This window comes from Drosophila erecta, unplaced genomic scaffold (assembly GCF_003286155.1).
Source record: "Drosophila erecta strain 14021-0224.00,06,07 unplaced genomic scaffold, DereRS2 tig00000092-arrow-pilon, whole genome shotgun sequence".
NCBI lineage: Eukaryota > Metazoa > Arthropoda > Insecta > Diptera > Drosophilidae > Drosophila > Drosophila erecta.
The window spans coordinates 11,142,281-11,162,525 of NW_020825207.1; the positions used below are offsets into that span (position 1 = coordinate 11,142,281).

Genomic DNA, 20,245 nt, shown 5'->3' on the forward strand with positions numbered 1-20,245 from the left:
GACCCAAATGGCACTCATTACTATAAGAGACTAGTTTGGGATATCATTTTAGGAGAATATATATAATAGCTCAGTGCTGCTATGTAAATAATTATTTAAACTTTGTCAAAATTTATCTTGCTGTGTAAGTAGATGGACGAGCCCATGGCGAGGGCACCAACAGGTGGGCATTATTCATGCCAAATAAATTCGGCGACCCTATCAAAGGTCTGCCCAGTTGGCGAAGTGGCTTAAAAGCCGCGACTCTCATGCCTACGAAGTGATTTTCGTGCCGGCCCTCGGGCAAAATAAAAAAGCCCCGGCGCTAGCAAGACTCTCCGGCGGATATAAAAGCGGTTCCCGAGCAGCATTAGCGTTCAATAGCCAAAGTGCCAGTGTGCGGTAAACACGGCGAAAGCGATACCACAAATCGCCAAACTCAATTCACAATAAAAGCTCCAAAAAACTGAGGGAGTTCCCCTGGCGGAAGCAAACGATCCCCCAGTATTCACACACACTTTTGGATATATTTGACCTTAGCCAGCCACGCTGACATCCCACGGATTGCTCATCGTTCGGAGTGTTCCCCCAGCGACAGAGAAAACGGACCAAGAGATAGAGATAGAGATAGCGATACCGACAGTGATAGTCGTTTGGACAAAGAACTGGAGAATGAGCTAACCGACGGACTGGACGGTGATTTTTACGAGTGATTAGCAGCGGAAAGAAACGAAACCGGCGGTAATTCACACCAAAAATGGGCGTTCGTGTAGTAGAAACCGATTCGGCGAGCGATTCGTATGATGATGACGAGTGCTCCACTTGCCAGAAAGAGCAAGCGCAGGGTAAATCCCCCAATAAGGGCAAGAGATGTACCACGCCGCCGGAAGCGACCATCTACGCCAGCAGGGACCTGGTGGGCAACTGCAAGGAGTACCGCATCGAGAACAACTCCCGCGATCTGAGGATCATCGGCAATGGCAACCGGATACGGATTGTGAACAACTCCGGGAGACTGCAGATAATCGGCAATAGCACCAAACTCAAGATCCAGATCAATAGCGGATCCCTGAAGTACACGGGTAATGATGGGCGGATCTACCTGGGCAGCGGTTCCACGCAGCAAGTGGTCGACTACACGGGCTGCAATGGACTGCTCAAGGTGGTCAAGTCCCTGGATCTCAGCGGCGATGCCAGGAAAAAGTCCAGCACTCGCTCGAAAACCACCAAGCCAACGGAAGCTGGCCAAAACAAGTCCGGTGGCATAGGAATCGACAGCAATATCACGATACAGCACGAAGCTGGGAACATTGTGATCAAGAATGCCATCAACGTGAGCATTTGAGAATCGGGAGCTCTCTAAGTCATCTTAGGCCAAAGATTAATATACCGAAACTCTTGCCGCCGAACTTAAAGGTTCCTCCTAATGACTGCAAAACCATTTAGCCTTAATGTGTCTTCCGACTGCTACAAATATTTACATCACAAAACATTCAGCAATGTCAAGTATTAAACGCCACGTCGCTAGTCTAAATATCCACCCACTTATTAGGGAAATATATCTATATGTATAGTCGTAAGAAAGCGCAGTGTGAACAAAGCTTAAACTTCATTCCGCGAATGAATAATCTGATTAAAAAATAAAAGTATTTGTCTATACAGATATTTTTGGTGCGCTTTTCTTTCCATTTCTTGCTAAAAGGACAAAAAATCCCCTAAAGGCAACGTAGCTCACATTTTCTTTGGAGCTTGGTAAACTACACAGACAATGAGTAAGTTCCATACAACAAGTGGTTGCTCCAGCATAATGAGCACTCCACTATCTGCGGTCAAGTCGTACCATTCACCACTTCTAAGAACCGCCTCGTAATCACCGTGATGCTGATGCAACAGAAATTGACCCATTTTCATTGTCAGCGGAAAAAGCACCCGACGCTAAGGTAAGGTAGTGATTAATTAAATACATTTCGCTTTCCTATAGGTGCCGAATATCAATTCCCGGGGGTTTTTTCGAATTGACTGTTGACATTGGCTTACAAGGCAACAATTCATTACCGAATTACGAGTGCCGCCTTTGCAGTCACATTCACTGCTTGCTCGAATGGCCGGTAAGAATTTCGAGAGATGCGAATTCAGGGTGCAATCAACTTTTTAATCTGCGGGGAACTCGAAATTAAAAGGGTGCAATTAAGATTATTATAATTTATTACTCCTGATAATTGTCATTGCATTCAGAAAATAATTAACAACAACAATTCAAGGTCGTTTACTAAAGTACACTATCCAAGAGGTAAAACTAAACATATTTTTAGATCGGAGGACGAAAAGAAGGGATTTACACATTATTAAGCAAAATTTAATATAAAATTCTTTAAGAAAACGTTCTCTGGATGGAGGGACGCAAGCAAGATCGCAAATATTGTATTTTTAACCGCCACATATTATGTTATATCTAGCATACTTGTAGGACTACAAATTCCAAAGTTAAGGGGTTAAGTAACATAATTTAAATATTAACATTGATGTAAGCTTTGATGCATTTTTGAATTATTTGCCGCCGATTAAGCGGCGGTACCGATACATATCGATAGAGCATGCACGGTGCTATCGCACCGACCAACGCGGCTACTGCCCATGGTGTGGTGACACTGCTTTGCGCTCTTCTCTGGCGAAAGAATACAAAGGCAAACATTTTGCGGCATCTAAAGCAGAAGATAATGTTTGGCGCCACACAATCGACAAACCGGATGAATGACTTCGAGGTGGCCTCGCCGCCGGACGACTCCGTCTCGGCGCTGGAGTTCAGCCCCAGTACGGTGCAGAAGAACTTCCTGGTGGCCGGCAGCTGGGACAGCACAGTTCGCTGCTGGGAAGTGGAGCAAAACGGGGCCACCGTGCCCAAATCGATGAAGACCATGGGCGGACCTGTGCTGGACGTTTGCTGGTCGGACGACGGCAGCAAGGTGTTCGTTGCGTCCTGCGACAAGCAGGTGAAGCTCTGGGACTTGGCGTCCGACCAGGTGATGCAAGTGGCGGCACACGATGGTCCCGTGAAGACGTGCCACATGGTCAAGGGACCCACATACACCTGCCTGATGACCGGATCCTGGGACAAGACCCTAAAGGTAAGCCAAACAAATGGGATGAACCTTGTCACAACTGTTTTCCGTTTAGTTCTGGGACACACGTTCGCCCAATCCCATGATGACCATCAATCTACCTGAGAGGTGCTACTGCGCCGATGTGGAGTATCCGATGGCCGTGGTGGGCACAGCCAACAGAGGACTCATCATATATTCCCTGCAAAACAGCCCCACGGAATACAAGCGGCAGGAGAGTCCGCTGAAGTACCAGCACCGCGCCATTTCCATTTTTAGGGACAAGAAGAAGGAGCCCACGGGCTGTGCGCTGGGCAGCATTGAGGGTCGCGTGGCCATCCAGTATGTGAATCCGGCGAATCCCAAAGATAACTTCACCTTCAAGTGCCACCGCTCCACGGGCACCACGGGCTTCCAAGACATTTATGCAGTGAATGACATCGCATTCCATCCTGTGCACGGCACCCTGGTCACCGTCGGTTCAGATGGCACCTTCAGTTTCTGGGACAAAGATGCCCGGACCAAGCTGAAGTCCAGCGAGACCATGGATCAGTCCATTACCAAATGCGGATTTAACGCCAACGGCCAGATCTTTGCGTACGCCGTGGGCTACGACTGGTCGAAGGGCCACGAGTACTTCAATCCGGCCAAGAAGCCCCAAATCTTCCTGCGCTCGTGCTACGACGAGCTCAAGCCGCGCATTAACTGATCGGAGGACTACTTTAGCTTAAGTGAAAACACCTACACGTACATGTATTGTGAATAAAGTGATTTGGAGCAATAGCGCGATGGGTTTATTTAGTATATCTAATGGTGGCCCTTATCTCCGTGTTCCTCATGGCCGTGGCCATGTCCATGGCCGCCCTGGCCCTTGCCAATGCCCAGTGCGTACTCCACGGCGACGGTGGCCAGGAAAGCGCAGAATCCCACGCCGAGTCCGCGGAAGAGGAAGGTGTTCAGCCGGGATTTATGGGTACCGAAGGCCTTAGGCTCATAGCGCCAAGCCTCGTTCCTGGAGAAACACAACCAGTTAGATCGGCGGTGCAGATTAAACCCGATTTGAGAACTCACCTCAACCATGGATCCTTTAGTCCCTGGCGAGCCAGAGCCTCTTTCACCTCCACGAGTTGGGGCACGTTCTCCACCTTGTAGGTCGATGCGTGGGGCACCGTGTAGGGTTCGCCGTGATGTCCGCCCATTGCTGCACTGGAAAATTCAGGGAAAATCAGTATCCTCCGGGCAAAAAATCATATGTTTAACCTAGCCCTGAACAATTACATAAGAATGTTTACGTTTGACAAGCTGCAGGGCCTGCTAGCAATGACCAATTGTATTTACTAAGAGCACAGATAATTTAAATGCTTTTTGCTAAGTGTTTTATCACAGCTAAATATCGGTAATTAAACAAAAACCGGAGGAAAATAAATTTGTTAAAATACGCACAGTTGACCTAGAGATGAACAGTAAACGATATACTGGAACAGCTGATCTATCGATGCATCGCACGAAGTGACTAAAAAATACCACAGCTACTTGTCACTTTTCGCGCCTATCAATTTAGTCAAAAGGCAAATAGAGAAATACAAATTATTTCCATATTCATTTATTCATTAAAGGTATTTTTGCAATTTGTAGAACATTTGTAATTTATAAACGTGCTAAAGTGAAAATATACATAATCGGTTTTCCCATTTAATTCTCTAGTTACACAATAAGTAATAGTAATATTTCTTGGATCTATATATTAATAGCGTTTCTCTCTTTAATCGTTAACTTAAAAATTTGTGTTTTGCGTGTATTTTATATAGTATATATAGTAAACTCTGGCTCTTCGAAACTTTGTCACTACAAATGGAAAGGAAACGGGCTTAGACTTTAAGCATAGATACATACAACGAAATACTGATGATTACGCTCTATCGCTTTGTCATTTTGCATTGTATTGTAATGGCTAGGTAAAAAATCACTCGGCCCAAGTGTCCTCGCTTTGGAGTAGAGCAGTACATTTATAGATGTGCCTCCCGAGAACTCTCACAAAAGGTTAAATCATATGCACTTTGCCGAAATAATCTATCTTCGATTTGAATGTGAAATGCATAATGCATCAAACTAACAAACTTTTGACTCTCATCTACTTTTGGAAGCGACTTGTTACAAATTAATTTTAATTTCTCCGCTCCTGGTACTCCACAAATGCTGCGATAAATCGGGGGAACACGCTCCGCCCGCCATTTACTTAACGTTACGCGTCGGTTAAAAGTTAAAACTTTAGGTCTATATGCGGTTGTTAAATAGGTTTGCTTGAATCACATTTTGAATTTCTAAAGATTAGTTGATTTTGTTTCATAATTTAACTCATGTTGCTACAACAATTTAGGTATTCTCAAATCAAATTGTACTTTTAACTTGTGTTCCCCCCCAGTTCCCACATATATATTCATATTTCTTCTTCCCGATCTGGTTTCATGGCGACCTTAGACGCGCTCCTCGGCCAGAATCTCGTTGAGCAGGCGGTTGAGGCTGTCTAGGCCGGTGAGGAATCCCCCATCGGGTCCATGGTGCACCGGAGCTGCCGCCGGAGTGGGTAGCATGGTGCCATTGCGCGGCACAAATGCCGTGTGGGCAAAGTCGATTAGGCGTACGTCCACGAAGCACTGGTTATCATCAGTGGGCGGTGCCGACATGTCCAGCGACTTTGAGCTTTGTTGCAGGAGTGCATTGCGACGCTGCTCATTATTATTATCCAGGAGCAGACCCGACAGCAGAGATTGCTGGTTAGAGATACTCTCGCAGCTTCGCAGTTGTGGGGCTGTCTTAGCAGGTGAGGATACGGCCGAAACGGGCGTCGATGTGATCGTCGACTTCTTTGCTTCGCGCAAATCCGATTCCCCTAGGCTCGCCGACTGCTGATCGTCATCATTGCATCGAAGACGTTTTACCGCACCCTTGACTGATTTCAGGGAAGAGGCGCTGGATGAGGCGGGCGAAACCAGTGAGCGGACAGTGGTGCCGCCATTGGAAACGCTAGAGTTTCCGGCAGTGAGTGGCGGGGAGGATGCTGAGTCGGCAGCTGTGGTGGCGTCAAACGATTGCTGAGACTTATAGCGCTTAAACATGGCCTCCGTGGGACCAATGATACTGCTTTCGTAATCTGAACTTGCGTCATCGCTGCTGTTATTGCCTAAAAACAAAAAAGACTGAATAAAGGCTGTACAAAGTATAAATATAGGCCCTTCTTACATGTCTGCCGGCCACTGGCCACAGCCTTTATCTGCTCGGATAATCCGGAGAAGTCGTCGCTGCTGTTGCTGCTATAGTTCATCCATGAGTCACCGGAATGTGGCGATGAAGTCGTCACGCTGGGCAGCGCTGGCTCTGGGTCCAGAAATACTGTCTCTTCGGAGATTGGAATGAATGCGCCCTGGCCCTTTCCGGCCAGGCCAGCGGCAGTGGCTGCCGCTTTGGCGGCCATAACACCACAAGTACGAGGCGGTGGCATAGCCGGATGCTCTTCCTCCTCCTCCTCGTCGGTAGTGGTGTTGTGGGCCGCAGTCTGCTTAACTCCCCTCGCAGCTGCTTCTGCGAATCCACGCTTGTGCAGGTGACGTCTGGTGGCCAGGTCGAGCAATGAGTTGGAATCGTTGGAGGCATCCGCATCGTAGTTGCAGGCATCGCCTCCAGTGCTGCTGTTTGTGGCCGAAGCGTTGCCGCTGTCGGCGGCCACCAGGTGCAGATCCTCGTCGGTGTCGTGCGCCTCCAACTCATCGCCAGCCTCATTGCCTGCCTCGTCCTCATCCTCCAGATCGTCCTCATCTATGCTGTTCTCCGGATGATAATCGAAGACGGTGCCAGGCACGGTAGCCGACCTGGGAGCCTCTGGCCACTCATCCAGACCCATGGAGGGAGGGTAAGCCATCGGATTCTCCTCAAAGCCCTCGTACACAATGAGCAGTGAGCTGGGAACAAGAGTTTTATAATTAGTACCGCATCTAATTGCTCACATTATGTGTTTGTAAGTATGAAGAACCTGATGTTGCTTACTTACCAAGAGTAGAATCTGTAGCTAGACTGCTTCTCAATCACCCTTCGTAACTGGAGCAGGCGCTGCAGAATCTTGCGTATGACGCGGATGCGCAGGCGGTAGCCGTTGTGAAAGAAATCGTGCAACGCAGTCTTGAAGCCGCCTTCGTTCAGCTCGCGGCCCCAGTACTTGTCACGCTTGGCATACTGCTCCAGATCGGCCAGGTAGGTCTGCATTCCGCACAAGCGAACGCCGAGCGATCCGGAAGTGCTGGCCGCGCACTTGGCCATCTGCTTGGAGCGCTTCTCCGCCGAGGCGTCATCTCCATGCTGACGAGTGCCCATCTTCAGGTCCAGAATGCAGGGATTGCGGAACTGCGAGGTGATGTTCTCGAGCATAAGGAAGTCTGCAGGACAATACACATATTTATATACAGTGAGGTATGTCTTTAGAGTGAAAATACTTACATTGCTTATTGGTGTTGTCCAGTTGTGAGATGCTTTTGATCACCTCAGCTGCCTGTCCATTCTTGTGCACCTTCATTCTGCAATGCGAATGGTGATTTAATATGACTTATGATTACTATAACTATGACTACCCACCTCAGCACCTCATCCCGCTTCCTCTTGGAGGCGCTCATCTTGCGAACGGGAACGGCGGCCGCGTCATCCCGGAAACTGGGCGAGTAGCGCTTGTCCAGCTTGGCTCCGCCCATGGTGGTGGCCTGCATGACGCCTGGAATGGACACAGAGACGAGCCGGGTAAAGGGATTACTAAACTGCGCGTAAGCATACTCTTCTCATCTGGCTGTAGTTGTTTGTAGTTTAGCATCGATTCGACACGAAAGATGGGTTAGGAGGATTATTTGGATGTGGCAAATGGAGGCTGAGGCAGCGGGTCCTCAGTTTTGGTTAGCAGACACACAAAATGTTTCGGAACAGACAAACACGATTACTCTCAGGGATGATGGAAATAGAACACTGCTCAGGTGATCAAGGCAAAGTCATGTTTCAATCTACTGCGGAGCACTTTGATCAAGTGAGCTGCGTTTTCAAAAATTTCTTTGGTGCAATGAGTTCGACAAGTGCATCATGCATTTCCAACGGCAGACGGAATCAGATGGCTTCCAAATGTTTATGCGTTTAAATGGAGGTAGTAAATAAGCCTACTCCTAAGCTAAGTTGGTGCAATACAGATAGATATAGACTTAACGAACCGACGCAGTAACATGTGCATAGTAAAGTAGAAATATGGGATTCAAAAACTGTCAGATTGTCACTGGCTACGATTTTCCTCAACTTAACATACTAAAATGGGATCGTCTTAACTATCATACGGTAGAATCTAGAATCGTATCGTATTTGTATTTGTAATTGTATTCGTATGGTATATTAAACATTGGTAAATTAACATATGTAAAGTAAATAGATTGATGTGTTTTAATCATACAAACCCATTCGCTTTGGCTCGCCTGCATTCTAACCGACAGGACAGAGCAGGGCGGACCTGATCACTTAGGATCTCTAGGGATCGAGATGAGACGAGCGGAGTGGAGACGGAGACGGAGATGGCGACGACGACTACACAACAACACAACGTTTGAGGGGAGGAGGGCGGCACGATGTGCGTTCTGAACAAACACATAAAATAAAACTCGATTTTCTTTGTTTCATTGCGGAAAAAAAACAATTCTTTACACTTTACACACGGCATTACGCTTTCCCTTTTTCCCGATGCCGATGCCGATTCCGATTCCGATCCCGATCCCGATAAAGGAGGACTCTCTGGACTCCGGTTCGGATCATTTCAGTTCGGTTCGGTGAGGTTTGCTTGGTTCGGTTCGGCGGCAGATCTCGAGCGGGTCTGTCAGGCAGGCACCTCGAACCTTTGGATAATACGAGCATAGACGTACATGTAGTGGCGGGTCACGCCCCCCGATCCGGGCAACCATAATCTATATATGTATATACAAGCGCCGAATCGAGGGAGTGCATTGGTTTAAATTAATCCACTTCCATTCGAGCGATTGTACAGTTTTTGCTGGCAAAAAGTGTACAATCCTTATGGAGGGATTCGATTTACGATTACATTACATTACTTTTGGGTTGGAGTTTGCTTGGTATTTGGCTGGTTTTTGGTTTGTTTTTTTTTTTTTGGTATTTGGTTGTTTGGTTTGCGACTTACCCATTGTTCTCATTGTTTTACTAACTAAGGGGTTTAATCGGAAAAGGTCTCTGGTTCGGGCGTTGGCGACCCGGACTAGTGACTAGTTCCAGGCGTCGTCGAGTCAGAGAATGTTCTGTGGCATGTGGCAGCTATAACGTTTTTGGTTCTTTTATTTTCGATCTTCGCTTTCTTATTACAAATCGTTAAAGCTATAGATTAGCTACATATTATGGTATATGGTTCAGTCTTTACGTCAGTTTTTATTTCTTTTCTTATTTTTTTTTGCTTTTTTTTTTTTTGAGATCGGTTTTATTTTCATTTAAAATATTCAGCTTACAAACTACGGATATCACATATTTTTTAGTTATATAGTTGTAGAGAAAAAGTACTAAAAATAAAAATGATATTCGAATGCGATTTGGTTTGATCTAGGGACGATACAAGAGGAGCAAACGCAAATTGGTTGGTTGTTTGGCTTAATCATTTTTGTTTGTTGCGAGTTAATTCAAAAACAAAAGTTCGATTCAATAAAAATTGGCGATTTCGGAACTCAAGACACATGACAAATGCTTGGCGCGATTGAGAATGTTGAATTTTATTATTTTCTTTTTTTTCTTTGGTTTTTTTTTTGTACGGTTGAATGAATTAGTTAATTCGAAACGAAAGAGCAAATGAAGCGCTTCGACAGAATCGATAATTGGCATTTAAAAGTGTGATCAGTTTTTGATGCGGGTGGTGAAACAGTCGGTATCTTACCTTTGTACTTGGGCACAAACTTCAGTATGTCCTGCGGAATGTTCTGGTAGAAGTCCAATTCGCGCAGGTTCAGCGGCTTAATCACCGTCGACTGGTTGAGCAGCAACAGGCGAGTGTGTCCTCCGACCTGGAATGCAAAATGTTACAAAATGTTAAATGAATACTCTCGGGTATAAGCATTGTTATTAATCCAAGTGGGCATCTTTATGTTTAAGGTCCTCTATAGCATCTAGATTAAATCAAACACAGCGCACCATGATGGTACATTTCTGGTTGATAAACAAGCAGTTGTTTGTGTTTTTTTCCATAACAAAGAACCTAATCCAACGAGTTAGCTGAGAAACTTGCTAACTGGCGTGTGGCCAAAACCGTGATTGGTGATATCTTATCATCCTACGGTCCTACGTCATTTCTTGGCTCCTATCGGCAGCATGAATGCGAACTGGCGGGAAACTCTAGACACCCATGAGAATCTGGGCCTGGGCTGTAAATACTTCCTTTAACCTGACAAAATTCGTGTGTTTCGTTTTTATGGTTTCATGACAATGTTTTAATTGAAGATGACTAAGATCGTTGGCTAGGATATGAAGTCGATTAAGGCCCGGTTGAACAACCGCTTCCGTAAGCATTTGGAGATGGACAAGCCGTCTAGCAGTAACAGTAATCGTATGAGCCGGAGCACTTCGAATTGCAGGAATCCGCCCATACTACGTAGTCAGCTGACCGCTGTGGAGTTTCAGGATGCGGCAACGGCCACCAGCACACGCCAACGCCTATTCTGGGGCAACCGGCGAGCCTCGACGGCAGTCAGGGATGATAAGAGTAAGCCTGATTCGAACGCCGCCGGAAAGAAGAAGCCACCTGCATCAACAAGGCAATCAAACTTTACCCAGACGGATCGAAGTAGGACACATCGCAAGCTGAGTGTGCGGAGCACACGTTGCAACTCAATGGCAACTACGGCGCTAGTCAGCAGAGAAAACATGCCGGAAACACCCGGTAAGCGCGGAAAACAGGCCAATAGCAATCGCAACACACTAACAACTAGCCCATCGAAACCATTTAAACTTAAAACGGCCGTAGGGAACAGAAGGCCGGATGACATGACTGCCCGGTGCAGTGCATTGCACGAAGGGCGCAAGCTTCTGCAGGAGCGGCTGATGGTGCGGGTGGATGCACTGTTCAACATGCTCTTCTCTGCCTCGCCGTTTCTGCAGAACTTCCATGACAAGCGCAAATCTACCGATCTGCGTATGGGCGCCTGGGCGCGGAATGCCGGTGGCCAGAATCAGCGTACTGTCTCGATGACTGTGGCACTCCAGGCGAACGTTGGTCCCAAAATTGCCAAGGTTACCGAGACACAGACCATGCGCGAGTGCAGCGAACCCGGCCAACTGTACTCTATCGATGTGCGGAGTGTTAACGCAGAGATCCCCTACGCGGACACCTTCGTCGTTCTGATGCACTTCTGCCTGAAGGCCACCGTGGAAGAGCAGACGGACGTTTTGATCTTCGCCCAGATCCAGTTTCTCAAGTCTGTGTGGGCGGTGGTTAGGACCTTCATCGAGAAGAACACGTACGCGGGTCTCGAGGAGTTCTGTCAAGCTCTATACAGTGCCCTACTCATAGAGATTAGGAAGAAGTAAGCCAGAGGGCACAAATACACTTCAAAATAGCTTATGGGGTTTGGTTGATTCTTAATTAGGACTCACCTGGTTGGAGAGCGGGTGCAATGCCACCTCATCCTCATTGTCCAGAAGATCCTTGCTCAGCTGTGGGTTCTTGAACGACTTGCCGACCCCGGTGGCAGCAGGAGCAGCTGCTTCTGGGAGCAGTAGTGGTTGCTGCTGTTGTGGTTTGGTGGGAGTGTTGCAGCCACTGGCGCTGTTGTTGTTGCTACTGCTGCTGGAGCTGCTGCTGCTCACCGACAGCTGCTGGAGATTGGCAGTTACGAGGCTGCTGCTGCTGACAGGACCATGTTGCTGCTGGGACGGCGAGGGAGATGAGCCCTGTTGCAGGAAGCTGGAACCGCTGGCAAACTGCAACTGCGGTTGCACTTGGCTTAGGCTACTGGAGATTTGTGCCACAAGTTCTTGCTGCTGCTGTTGTTGCTGCTGCTGCTGCTGTGGGAGCTGCTGCTGCTGCTGTTGCTGTTGCAAGAGTAGATCATGTCCATGGATGCGTTGTGGCTGCTGTATATTTGGAACATGTTGCTGATATGACGACAAGTCAGAATCTCCCATGCCCCAATCCCCCAAGAAATATACCATTCCCCGCCGCGCGAAACAGTTTAACGATTGCTGGACGCTTTTCTTTTCCCCGGAGCTTTTCCCGCTGAACGCGCTGCTTGGGAAATTCGTTTATCCTGCTGCCGCTTTGTTCAGTCTGCAATGAGAGAAATGTAGAGGGAAAATTGGTTAGTAACAAATTGGGTTACATATGCGATCGCCTTAACCTGCCACAATTGATCGCTTTATGGCCTGAATCACCACCGGGTCATTAATTCAACTGCCCCAAAACAGGTTCTCAACCGCATCGCATCGCATCTCGTATCGGAGCAAGTGCATTCAGCACGCAGGCCGAGGGTTCAATGTCGTTTCCGCCACGGAACACCAGACGCGCGACTGCGGAGAATGCAAATGAGTTCCGGTTGCGATTCTGATGACGACACATTAAGTGGCGGGCGGGGACAACTATTTTATAGTTCTTGGGTGTAATCAGTTTAAACCAGATACTTCTGTATTAAATCTTATCTCATTTACAGAAAGTGCTTGATACTCCTTATCATTGTTTTGAAGTCCAGCTCACCTCACAGCTCGTTAATTATTAATAGAAAAACCTCACCCGATGTGCGAGGATCAATAACATTTGGCGTCCTATCAAGTTTCGAATAAATCACTGTGAAGATCAATCACTTTGTGGCTGACTGATCCATTTAACAATCACTCCACAAACAACAATTGGCAATGGAATACGTTATATAGTATTTTGACAATTAAATCAGCCTTTGAACCATGCGCTATATTAGAAAACGTTTGATAGAGCGCGCTGTTTATTGGAAGCAATTCCAAACAGGGGAGTGGGATGTGATCATGAGTTGGGGGTTCTACTGGAACTAGTCAAGCGTGTGGCACGTGAACAAATGAGGTCGGGAAGCTCCGCAGCTGATACGGCGGCTGGGCAAAGGTTCGCAAATTAGTGTGCTGGCAATTATAATTATAATCGAAGCTGCCAAGAGAAGTGGCACGATTTGCGAATTGCGTTGTAGACACACCTCTATTTATCACCAATGCTCTGGCAATCTGGCCATCCAGCAATCCTCTAATCGGCATGCAAACAGGGAAGTGCAGACGTCATAAAGATAGCAGAATGCATATTTGCCAGCTGCTGGGCTATGTAATTATTACCTGATCGAGACCAGACGGCGCCGTTTGCTAATCTCAGAGCCAGACATGCGGATAGTTATGTGTATATGTAGATACACAGCAACTATCGAGATACAATCGTTCGGGGAACCACAAAAGGCACTTAACCGATTTGACGAAATCAGGTGCTCGGATGAGGAGGTTCGTTAACTCGGGGTGATTCACTCCGTTGTCTTCTCTACGCCGCAAAAACAATACGGAGAAGTATATCGCCGCTCCCAAGAGGCTAAGGCGGCTATTTCGATAGCGTTATTTCTAGGAAATGCCTTTAAATAAATGGGTGTTTACCCCGCGGCCATCCGTTAATGTCCCGGGAAAATGTCAAGCCAATGTTGCGAAAATTGATTGGAACACGGAACACAGTCTACGGAGGTTTTTCAGTATAGTATTTAGTATTATATTATAATTGCAATTAATTGAAACCGATAGATAGTGATTGAAGATCAGGCAAAGATCACGGGATGAGTAAGCGAAAAACAATGGTCTTATCAGCGAATGGAAAAAACAGAGCATGGCAGGGAAAGCTTTGGGGAAACCGCCATAAAAGCAAGTACGACGCAAAACTACCTTCCCCACACTCCGAATGCTCCACATTAGCAGGAGGCTCTGTTTGCATATACGTACGTATATAAGGTGAACTGAAACTGGGTCAACGACAGCGAGCAACGCAGACAGAGGAAGGAACTGAGAACTGAACTCAGCTGTAACTGAAACATCTGCAACTGCGACGGAGGAATTCCGTGCTACTTTGTCCGGGAGTTCTCAGTGCGTTGAGTAAAGCAAATTTGATTAGCAAGTCGAGCCAAAATCCAAACAAGTGAGGGAAAAGCATTGAGATCAGCTGCCAGCTGTTCTGCCACACAAAGGCAATCAAACAAGACAGCCGACACAAAAGATACATTCAGCCTATTGCACATATCAATTGAATCGCTTTTGGCTTACAAGCTCGCAAGTAAAGCTAAAGCTGGTCTGTTGAATTTGGCAGCTCTGAAAACAGCAGACAAGCGAGGCAGACAACGAACCAAGTGTGAATTGACAGCTAAACAAACACTGATTAGGCCAATTTAATTTACATACCAACAAATATGTTTTCACTCCTCAAATTTCAGTCTCAAAAGTCTGAGCAGCAAAGTTCATTGGGCCCTGTTCCCAATTCCATATCGAAATTAAACTTGAAACTTGTTTATTTATCCTATTGAGATCGTTTTTAAATTAGATTCATGCTATTTAGGGGGGGAAATAAGAAGTAGTACCTTTTCTTTGAACTGCTATGCTTTGAACTTTTGAACCACTTAAAATGAGATTGGTGTTTTTCTTGCGTGCAAAATGCAGAGTTGGGAAATTTAACTCGGTAAGTAAACGCAAATTGTTTGGCTGCCTGCCAAGCGAAGTGAATTCACTGAATTTGAAATTTGCACATGAAGTAGGAAGCTATGTGAAACGAGGTGGAATTTGAGCTGTTTGTTATTTGTTTTCTAGCATTCTGTTGAAATTCAAATGAGAGCAGCAGACACCCATACCCAAACAAAAAGGAGGCCTGCCCTTGTTTGTTTGGACCCCCCGATCCCCGATGTCCACACCCTTTTTGCCAATCCATAGTGAACTGTGCGCACTGATAAGCTCACCAATAATCACACAACAAGTTAGTTTAGCGAGTGCCTGGCAACAAAAACAAGGTAATTACAGGCAGCTCAAATAAACTGTGAGAAGTCCCCAATAAATGTATTATTTTCGAGACGGGAATTCTGAGCACCCCTTCATAGGCAAGGCAGTTATCATTAGACTCCGCGCGAAAACAATCCAAATCTTGCGACAAACAAAAGCGATAAAAACAAAAGTTGAGTACTTGAACCGGGACAAATAAAAACAGCAGCTCGTTTAGCCATTAAAACAGCAATTAGTCATGTTCGTAAGTGAATTCAATGGGTAATGGAAAAGTTTGATACTTTTTCAGGTGGAGACTTTAAGATCTTTACACCCAGATATTTGAATCATTTTCGAGTAAACCCAACTGGTTTCTTACTTTTTTTTTTTTTGGTATCTGCGCCAGCGGGTTGATAATGGATTCCGCGTATCAAAACAAAAAGCAGCTGAGTTCGATATCTGCGGGAATTACGTGTACTAAAAAAATACAAAAATCAGCGAGAACAAAAAAGAGAGGAAAGAAGTAAAGATCATCTCGCACACACACACACACACACTCAATCACATGAGAGACGTAGATAAAGCGTATTTCAAAACAAAAGATTGACCACAAAACAGATAGCCAAAGAAGAAGGCAAGAAGAAGAAGCACATCACAGCAGCACATTAAAAAGAAAGAAACGCCACTTGAAAAAGACTTGAACGGTGACGTCGCAGTTGGCTCTCACGACTCACAAAGAGAGAGAGAGAGAGAGAGAGCGGAGAGTACTTGCCCTCTCTCTTTAGCTATTTTTACAGTGCACATACACGAAACAAAAAGTTAAATAAAATGCACACACACAGCAGCACACCGAAATTACACACTCACACATAGTCAAAAATCGCTAATCGCTTTCTGGCGTCGCTTCTGTGTAAAAGATTTTACCTTTTTCGAGACACCTCTGCGTGTCCCCAATGCGAGTTACTCTTTTCCAATTCGGCTCTGGCTGAATGCGATTGAGTTTTTCATTCAGTTTTCATATTTTCCACGGCAAAAAGGGAAAACGACACTAGCACTGGCACACTCACACATACAGCGATGTGGGTACGCTCGATATGTATACAATTTTTGATGCTTCTCAATAAAATTTGATTTCACACATGCGCGTTGTGGCTTATTTGCACTTTGTCACACAATTTTTCACTTTTTTCTTTCAGAGCGCGCACACGTCCATCCCGAGCGAAGTTTGAAAAACAATTGAACGAAGCGAGCGACGTTCCCCAGAAAGAGGCACATAGTACGATGGTAAGAGCGGGACGACTGCTGGCACCGCGACACTTGTTTGCCCGCCCAGCGGGTGTCTGTAGGAGTGCGAGCGAGTCAGATAGTAGAGCTCATGCGCTCTCCAGATACTTTTTGAGCAGCTAGTGCACTGAAAAAAACGCGCAGATGTTGATGAATTAAGCTAATGCTAAAACGCTAATAATGTACCAAGCTTAACAAATTCAGAATTAAGAATTTGAAAATCTTTGAGACTTAACACATTTATTATTGAAAAACCTGCACACAAACACAAAGTTTAGAATCTAGTAAACGATTTTTCGAAACTGACGACAAAGAATTTTTCTACGTGCATGAGCTCTCTTTTTACAGCGTACCTTTTTTTCTGTCTCTTCTTTAAAATAGTGGCTCTTTTCCCAGCTCAAGAATAAGTTTTCTTATTTCCCAACTGATTTTTGTCGGATTAGAATATAAATGACAAATTGTCCCAGGACACGCGCGTAGCTCTCAATATTCTCGTTGAATGAGCTTCCCGGGCTTGTATGTATATCTTTTAGTAGGTCAACAATGGTTCCTGGTGGATGCGATGAACCCTATTAATAGAGCTCCCCGTTTTAAGCTGAAAATCCAATCTGCAATTCCAAGAAACCAATTTAATTGCCCATTGTGACAAAAACAATAAACAATGGAAAGTCTCTTAGGTAAACTGTTTTTTCCTCCCAATCTGCAACTGTTTGGCCATAAATATTTCGGTGCAAATATTTGTTGACGGAAGCTACCCTATATCGTATATATGTAGAATCGGGCTCCCACCGATTTCCGCATAATTGGGGCTCATGAATGGAGAGCGCCCTAATTAAATTAGCGAGGAAGGTCCCAAACAAAATTGAAAAAATTTAAAAAGAGCGCGAACAGCTGCCGATGTTGACAATTGTTCCATTATCGTTCACATCTTATCTCAGAATATTCCGCTCCATTATGGTTGACCAGCCCATAAGTGTGATCGGTGCAAGGGGCATGGTGATACGGCCTGTCTGGAAGTTCTCGACATGGAATCAGTAATAGATTAGGATGCTTTACTGCTGATATTATCAGCAGATGGCAGGCATTCCACTTAAAGTTCAAGTTTATATGTAGCTCTAGCTTTCACTAAGCAATCCACTTATCGGCGGGCTCTAGAACTATCCAAACAGTTCAAACAACACAATGGAAGTTAGATATTGTATCATAGGTTCAGTTAAAATTCAAAATAGTGTGCTGGTAATCTCTAAAACATAAATGCTTGAAATTATGATTACTTTTTGCCGTTTAAGCAAACTTTAAGACATTGTAATAATTTACCTTCTGCTGTGAACTGTGTATATACATACATATATTTCCACCTCAGATACATACCTTTGCCATTATCGCAAGTGTTCGCAGGCGACGTCGCTTTGTAATAGATATTTTAAATGGTAATAAACACAATAAGCACATTGAACAAATTCGCGTGAGCACATACACATCCCGAAATAAAACTGAAAGGTTCCGTGGCAGAAGTGAATTTTTACATCAGTCTGAGCCGTGATGGGTGATAAAACCAGCAGACTGGTCGAGATAGGCACCGCACGTTCTATTCCGCACACATAACACCCAGCAGGGAAGCCCATTCATAACCGATAAGAGTAATGCCTGCGAGTTGGCCTGAAACCCAATTCAACCCAATCCCCCAGAAGCAATCCCATTGACCCTGGGGCGTCCGTGCTGCACCCATGGATAATTTATTCAAAGAGCTCTCAGCCCAGTTCGGATGAAACGGGGCGTGGCAGGGGCTGAGCCCATGGAAGGCCATTGTCAGGGCCGAGGATAAGTGGGCAACTGGGCGCCACATCGTTTGTCGCCTCCATTGTTCCATGGAGCTCACATCCTTGACATTGACTCTGAATGCAGCCAAAAGGCAAGGCCTTCGCTTATCCATTCGACATGCATGTATGCGGGTTCTATTATATTCCATAGTAAAAAACAAAAATTGAATTTGAGGAAAAGGACATTTTGACGCAAGCTATAAGCAATTATAGGGAAAATAAATTGAAATCTGTGCTTGAAGACTGTGCAAAAATAGAAGTACCAGAATGACTAACTAAAATAATTGTCATACTTGTTTTACTTCGATAAGCTTTAAATTAGTTTGTTTTTCAGGGAAAGTACAAAAATGCCAGTAAAATACAAAACCCGTGCGGCACTAAAACATCTTTAGACATTTATTCATTCATTTATTTGGGTTTTTTAAACGCTTCACAGCTTTTTATGTGCTGTTCTCAAAACTGAATTGGCGTTTCTCCCCCAAATTTATATTCGAACGTCTTCTCTGGCAGGTTTGGCAAGATATGTTTTTTTAGGGGTGAGGAAAATTGTCATTCGGCAAATATATGACTATTTTAATTTTGTGTTTGTATATTTTTTTGAGGCTTGCTCTGCTGACAGCCGAGTCAAACAAGATGCAGACGTGCCGCTGTATTACTCATCCGGTTTCCTCTAGTGGGCCAATTGGGATGACAGGCGAAGGGGAAGCTGTCACTCAGGGAAATCGGGGACTTAGATGATGAAAATCATGGTGGTGGTGGAGGCGGATCAGATCGGGCCAATCAGTGTCAATCACTCGGTACACGGTATAAATTGAGTTATGAATATCCATACACGATACACGAGTAATTTGTCTGTGTGATGGATGGCTGAGCAACGACCTTGGCATCCTCAGACTCTCGCAAGGATACTCGGCCGCAACAGCACCTGCTCCCACCTACTAATCGATTTTTTGGAGCAAGGAGCAAGGACAGAAGGATGGCATTGAGCCTGCATTAGAGGATTAAACGAGGATTGCAAGGAATGCCAATTAGCACGGAGGTATCCACATATGTATGTGTATCTATAACTTTTCATAAATAGTGGGTGCATATGCGTGCCAGGCAGCGATTTGAGCAATTGTTCGGTGCGACTGTTGGAAAGCGGGGTTGGAAAGGGTTTTTTCAGGTGGTTTCCTGATCGTTCCACTTCGTGCCTGGCTGTCTGGTGCGCTCCTATTGATTTCAGCATTATTGAAAACACGCGCCAGTCGCTCGTGTGTCTCCGAGCCTAATTGAAATCAGCCGGCAAACAGTAAACAACTGAAACAACAATTAAAATTGGCCGACAACAATCAGCAGATTGTTCGCCATTCGTCGTTTACCTACTAGTTTAACCAATAATGAATCACAAGCAGCGAATCAAATCATTTTATCAGCTGGTTAGTCAGCGATCCATTTGATTTCCATTAATTAAAACGAATTCGAAAACATCTGAGGCTTTTAATAATGGTTTTGACAACCCAATGAATCATTCAGAATATCAGAATTTACTTTTAAGTAAAATGACACCCAAAAATTCAATTGAATTGAAAACAATATAGAATGCTATATTGATCATGATCCATAATTTATATACTTTATATGGTCGGAAACGTTTCCTTCTGCCTGTTACATACTTTACGGGTATAATTACAAAAAAAATTATATTAAAAAAATTTTCTAAATTTGAATGCAGATTTGTAGAGAATTGTGTCAGAAACATTTAGAGGTATGCCACTTCAACATCCGATTAAGATAAGTTGAGTTATGGAGCTTAGAACTTCAGCCTTGGGCCATTCTTTATTTTTTTTGAGTTTGTACATTATACATCAGAAAAATTACAAAAAAATTTAATTTTTAAATTTAGAGGTATTTACAGGTAGAGTTTAAAAATAAATTTAAAAAAAAGATAGAATGCTATAGTCGAGTTCCCAGACTTTCAGATACCCGTAACTCAGCTAGTGGAAGTGCGAAAGAGAAATTTCATAATTTTCTGGAATGTCGGTATTGCGAGAAAAATTATCAAGTACTATT

At 44.9% G+C, this 20,245-nt stretch overlaps 5 protein-coding genes across 8 annotated transcripts; 3 read left to right on the forward strand and 2 right to left on the reverse strand.

Annotated features, from left to right (window-relative positions):
* Window positions 1-217: 217 nt before the first annotated feature.
* LOC6548202 lies at window positions 218-1,630 on the forward strand. Its single transcript, XM_001975049.3, has one exon. It carries the CDS (start codon window positions 737-739, stop codon window positions 1,322-1,324), a length of 588 nt encoding a protein of 195 aa, XP_001975085.1. The 5' UTR covers window positions 218-736; the 3' UTR covers window positions 1,325-1,630.
* A 953-nt stretch (window positions 1,631-2,583) lies between these two features.
* On the forward strand, window positions 2,584-3,861 carry LOC6548201 (mRNA export factor). Its single transcript, XM_001975048.3, has 2 exons — window positions 2,584-3,104; window positions 3,154-3,861. Exons 1-2 carry the CDS (start codon window positions 2,697-2,699, stop codon window positions 3,784-3,786), a joined length of 1,041 nt encoding a protein of 346 aa, XP_001975084.1. The 5' UTR covers window positions 2,584-2,696; the 3' UTR covers window positions 3,787-3,861.
* LOC6548200 (NADH dehydrogenase [ubiquinone] 1 beta subcomplex subunit 3) lies at window positions 3,829-4,587 on the reverse strand. Of its 2 annotated transcripts, none has more exons than XM_026981307.1 (3): window positions 4,521-4,587; window positions 4,149-4,283; window positions 3,829-4,089 (listed from the first exon to the last, which is right to left on the reverse strand). In XM_026981307.1, the coding sequence occupies exons 2-3, from the start codon at window positions 4,274-4,276 to the stop codon at window positions 3,885-3,887; spliced, it is 333 nt and encodes a 110-aa protein (XP_026837108.1). In that variant the 5' UTR covers window positions 4,277-4,283; window positions 4,521-4,587; the 3' UTR covers window positions 3,829-3,884. The 2 variants fall into 2 exon arrangements, with proteins under 2 accessions (XP_026837108.1, XP_015012256.1); XM_015156770.2 differs by lacking the exon at window positions 4,521-4,587 and adding an exon at window positions 4,356-4,501.
* A 109-nt stretch (window positions 4,588-4,696) lies between these two features.
* Window positions 4,697-16,359, reverse strand: LOC6548198. 3 transcript variants are annotated; one of them, XM_001975045.3, is made up of 8 exons: window positions 16,014-16,359; window positions 11,733-12,405; window positions 10,021-10,147; window positions 7,701-7,833; window positions 7,566-7,642; window positions 7,123-7,504; window positions 6,318-7,033; window positions 4,697-6,258 (listed from the first exon to the last, which is right to left on the reverse strand). In XM_001975045.3, exons 2-8 carry the CDS (start codon window positions 12,288-12,290, stop codon window positions 5,552-5,554), a joined length of 2,700 nt encoding a protein of 899 aa, XP_001975081.2. In that variant the 5' UTR covers window positions 12,291-12,405; window positions 16,014-16,359; the 3' UTR covers window positions 4,697-5,551. The 3 variants fall into 3 exon arrangements, with proteins under 3 accessions (XP_001975081.2, XP_026837106.1, XP_015012254.1); XM_026981305.1 differs by lacking the exons at window positions 10,021-10,147; window positions 11,733-12,405; window positions 16,014-16,359 and adding exons at window positions 8,552-8,983; window positions 9,283-9,556; XM_015156768.2 differs by lacking the exons at window positions 10,021-10,147; window positions 11,733-12,405; window positions 16,014-16,359 and adding an exon at window positions 8,552-9,556.
* Window positions 10,468-11,700, forward strand: LOC6548199 (GRAM domain-containing protein 1B). The gene is made up of 2 exons (XM_026981306.1): window positions 10,468-11,019; window positions 11,104-11,700. The coding sequence occupies exons 1-2, from the start codon at window positions 10,605-10,607 to the stop codon at window positions 11,664-11,666; spliced, it is 978 nt and encodes a 325-aa protein (XP_026837107.1). The 5' UTR covers window positions 10,468-10,604; the 3' UTR covers window positions 11,667-11,700.
* Window positions 16,360-20,245: the final 3,886 nt, after the last annotated feature.

Excerpts from the sequence above, each read along its gene's own strand:
- LOC6548202 (XM_001975049.3), top strand. The coding sequence starts at position 737 with ATGGGCGTTCGTGTAGTAGAAACCGATTCGGCGAGCGATTCGTATGAT.
- LOC6548201 (XM_001975048.3), top strand. The coding sequence starts at position 2,697 with ATGTTTGGCGCCACACAATCGACAAACCGGATGAATGACTTCGAGGTG. Across the intron at positions 3,105-3,153 it reads CCTGGGACAAGACCCTAAAG|TTCTGGGACACACGTTCGCC; the intron begins GTAAGCCAAACA and ends TTTTCCGTTTAG.
- LOC6548200 (XM_026981307.1), bottom strand. The coding sequence starts at position 4,276 with ATGGGCGGACATCACGGCGAACCCTACACGGTGCCCCACGCATCGACC. Across the intron at positions 4,090-4,148 it reads CTAAAGGATCCATGGTTGAG|GAACGAGGCTTGGCGCTATG; the intron begins GTGAGTTCTCAA and ends GTGTTTCTCCAG.
- LOC6548199 (XM_026981306.1), top strand. The coding sequence starts at position 10,605 with ATGAAGTCGATTAAGGCCCGGTTGAACAACCGCTTCCGTAAGCATTTG. Across the intron at positions 11,020-11,103 it reads AAACATGCCGGAAACACCCG|GGAACAGAAGGCCGGATGAC; the intron begins GTAAGCGCGGAA and ends AAACGGCCGTAG.
- LOC6548198 (XM_001975045.3), bottom strand. The coding sequence starts at position 12,290 with ATGGTATATTTCTTGGGGGATTGGGGCATGGGAGATTCTGACTTGTCG. Across the intron at positions 7,834-10,020 it reads GTTTGTGCCCAAGTACAAAG|GCGTCATGCAGGCCACCACC; the intron begins GTAAGATACCGA and ends TGTCCATTCCAG. Across the intron at positions 6,259-6,317 it reads GGCCAGTGGCCGGCAGACAT|GCAATAACAGCAGCGATGAC; the intron begins GTAAGAAGGGCC and ends TTTTGTTTTTAG.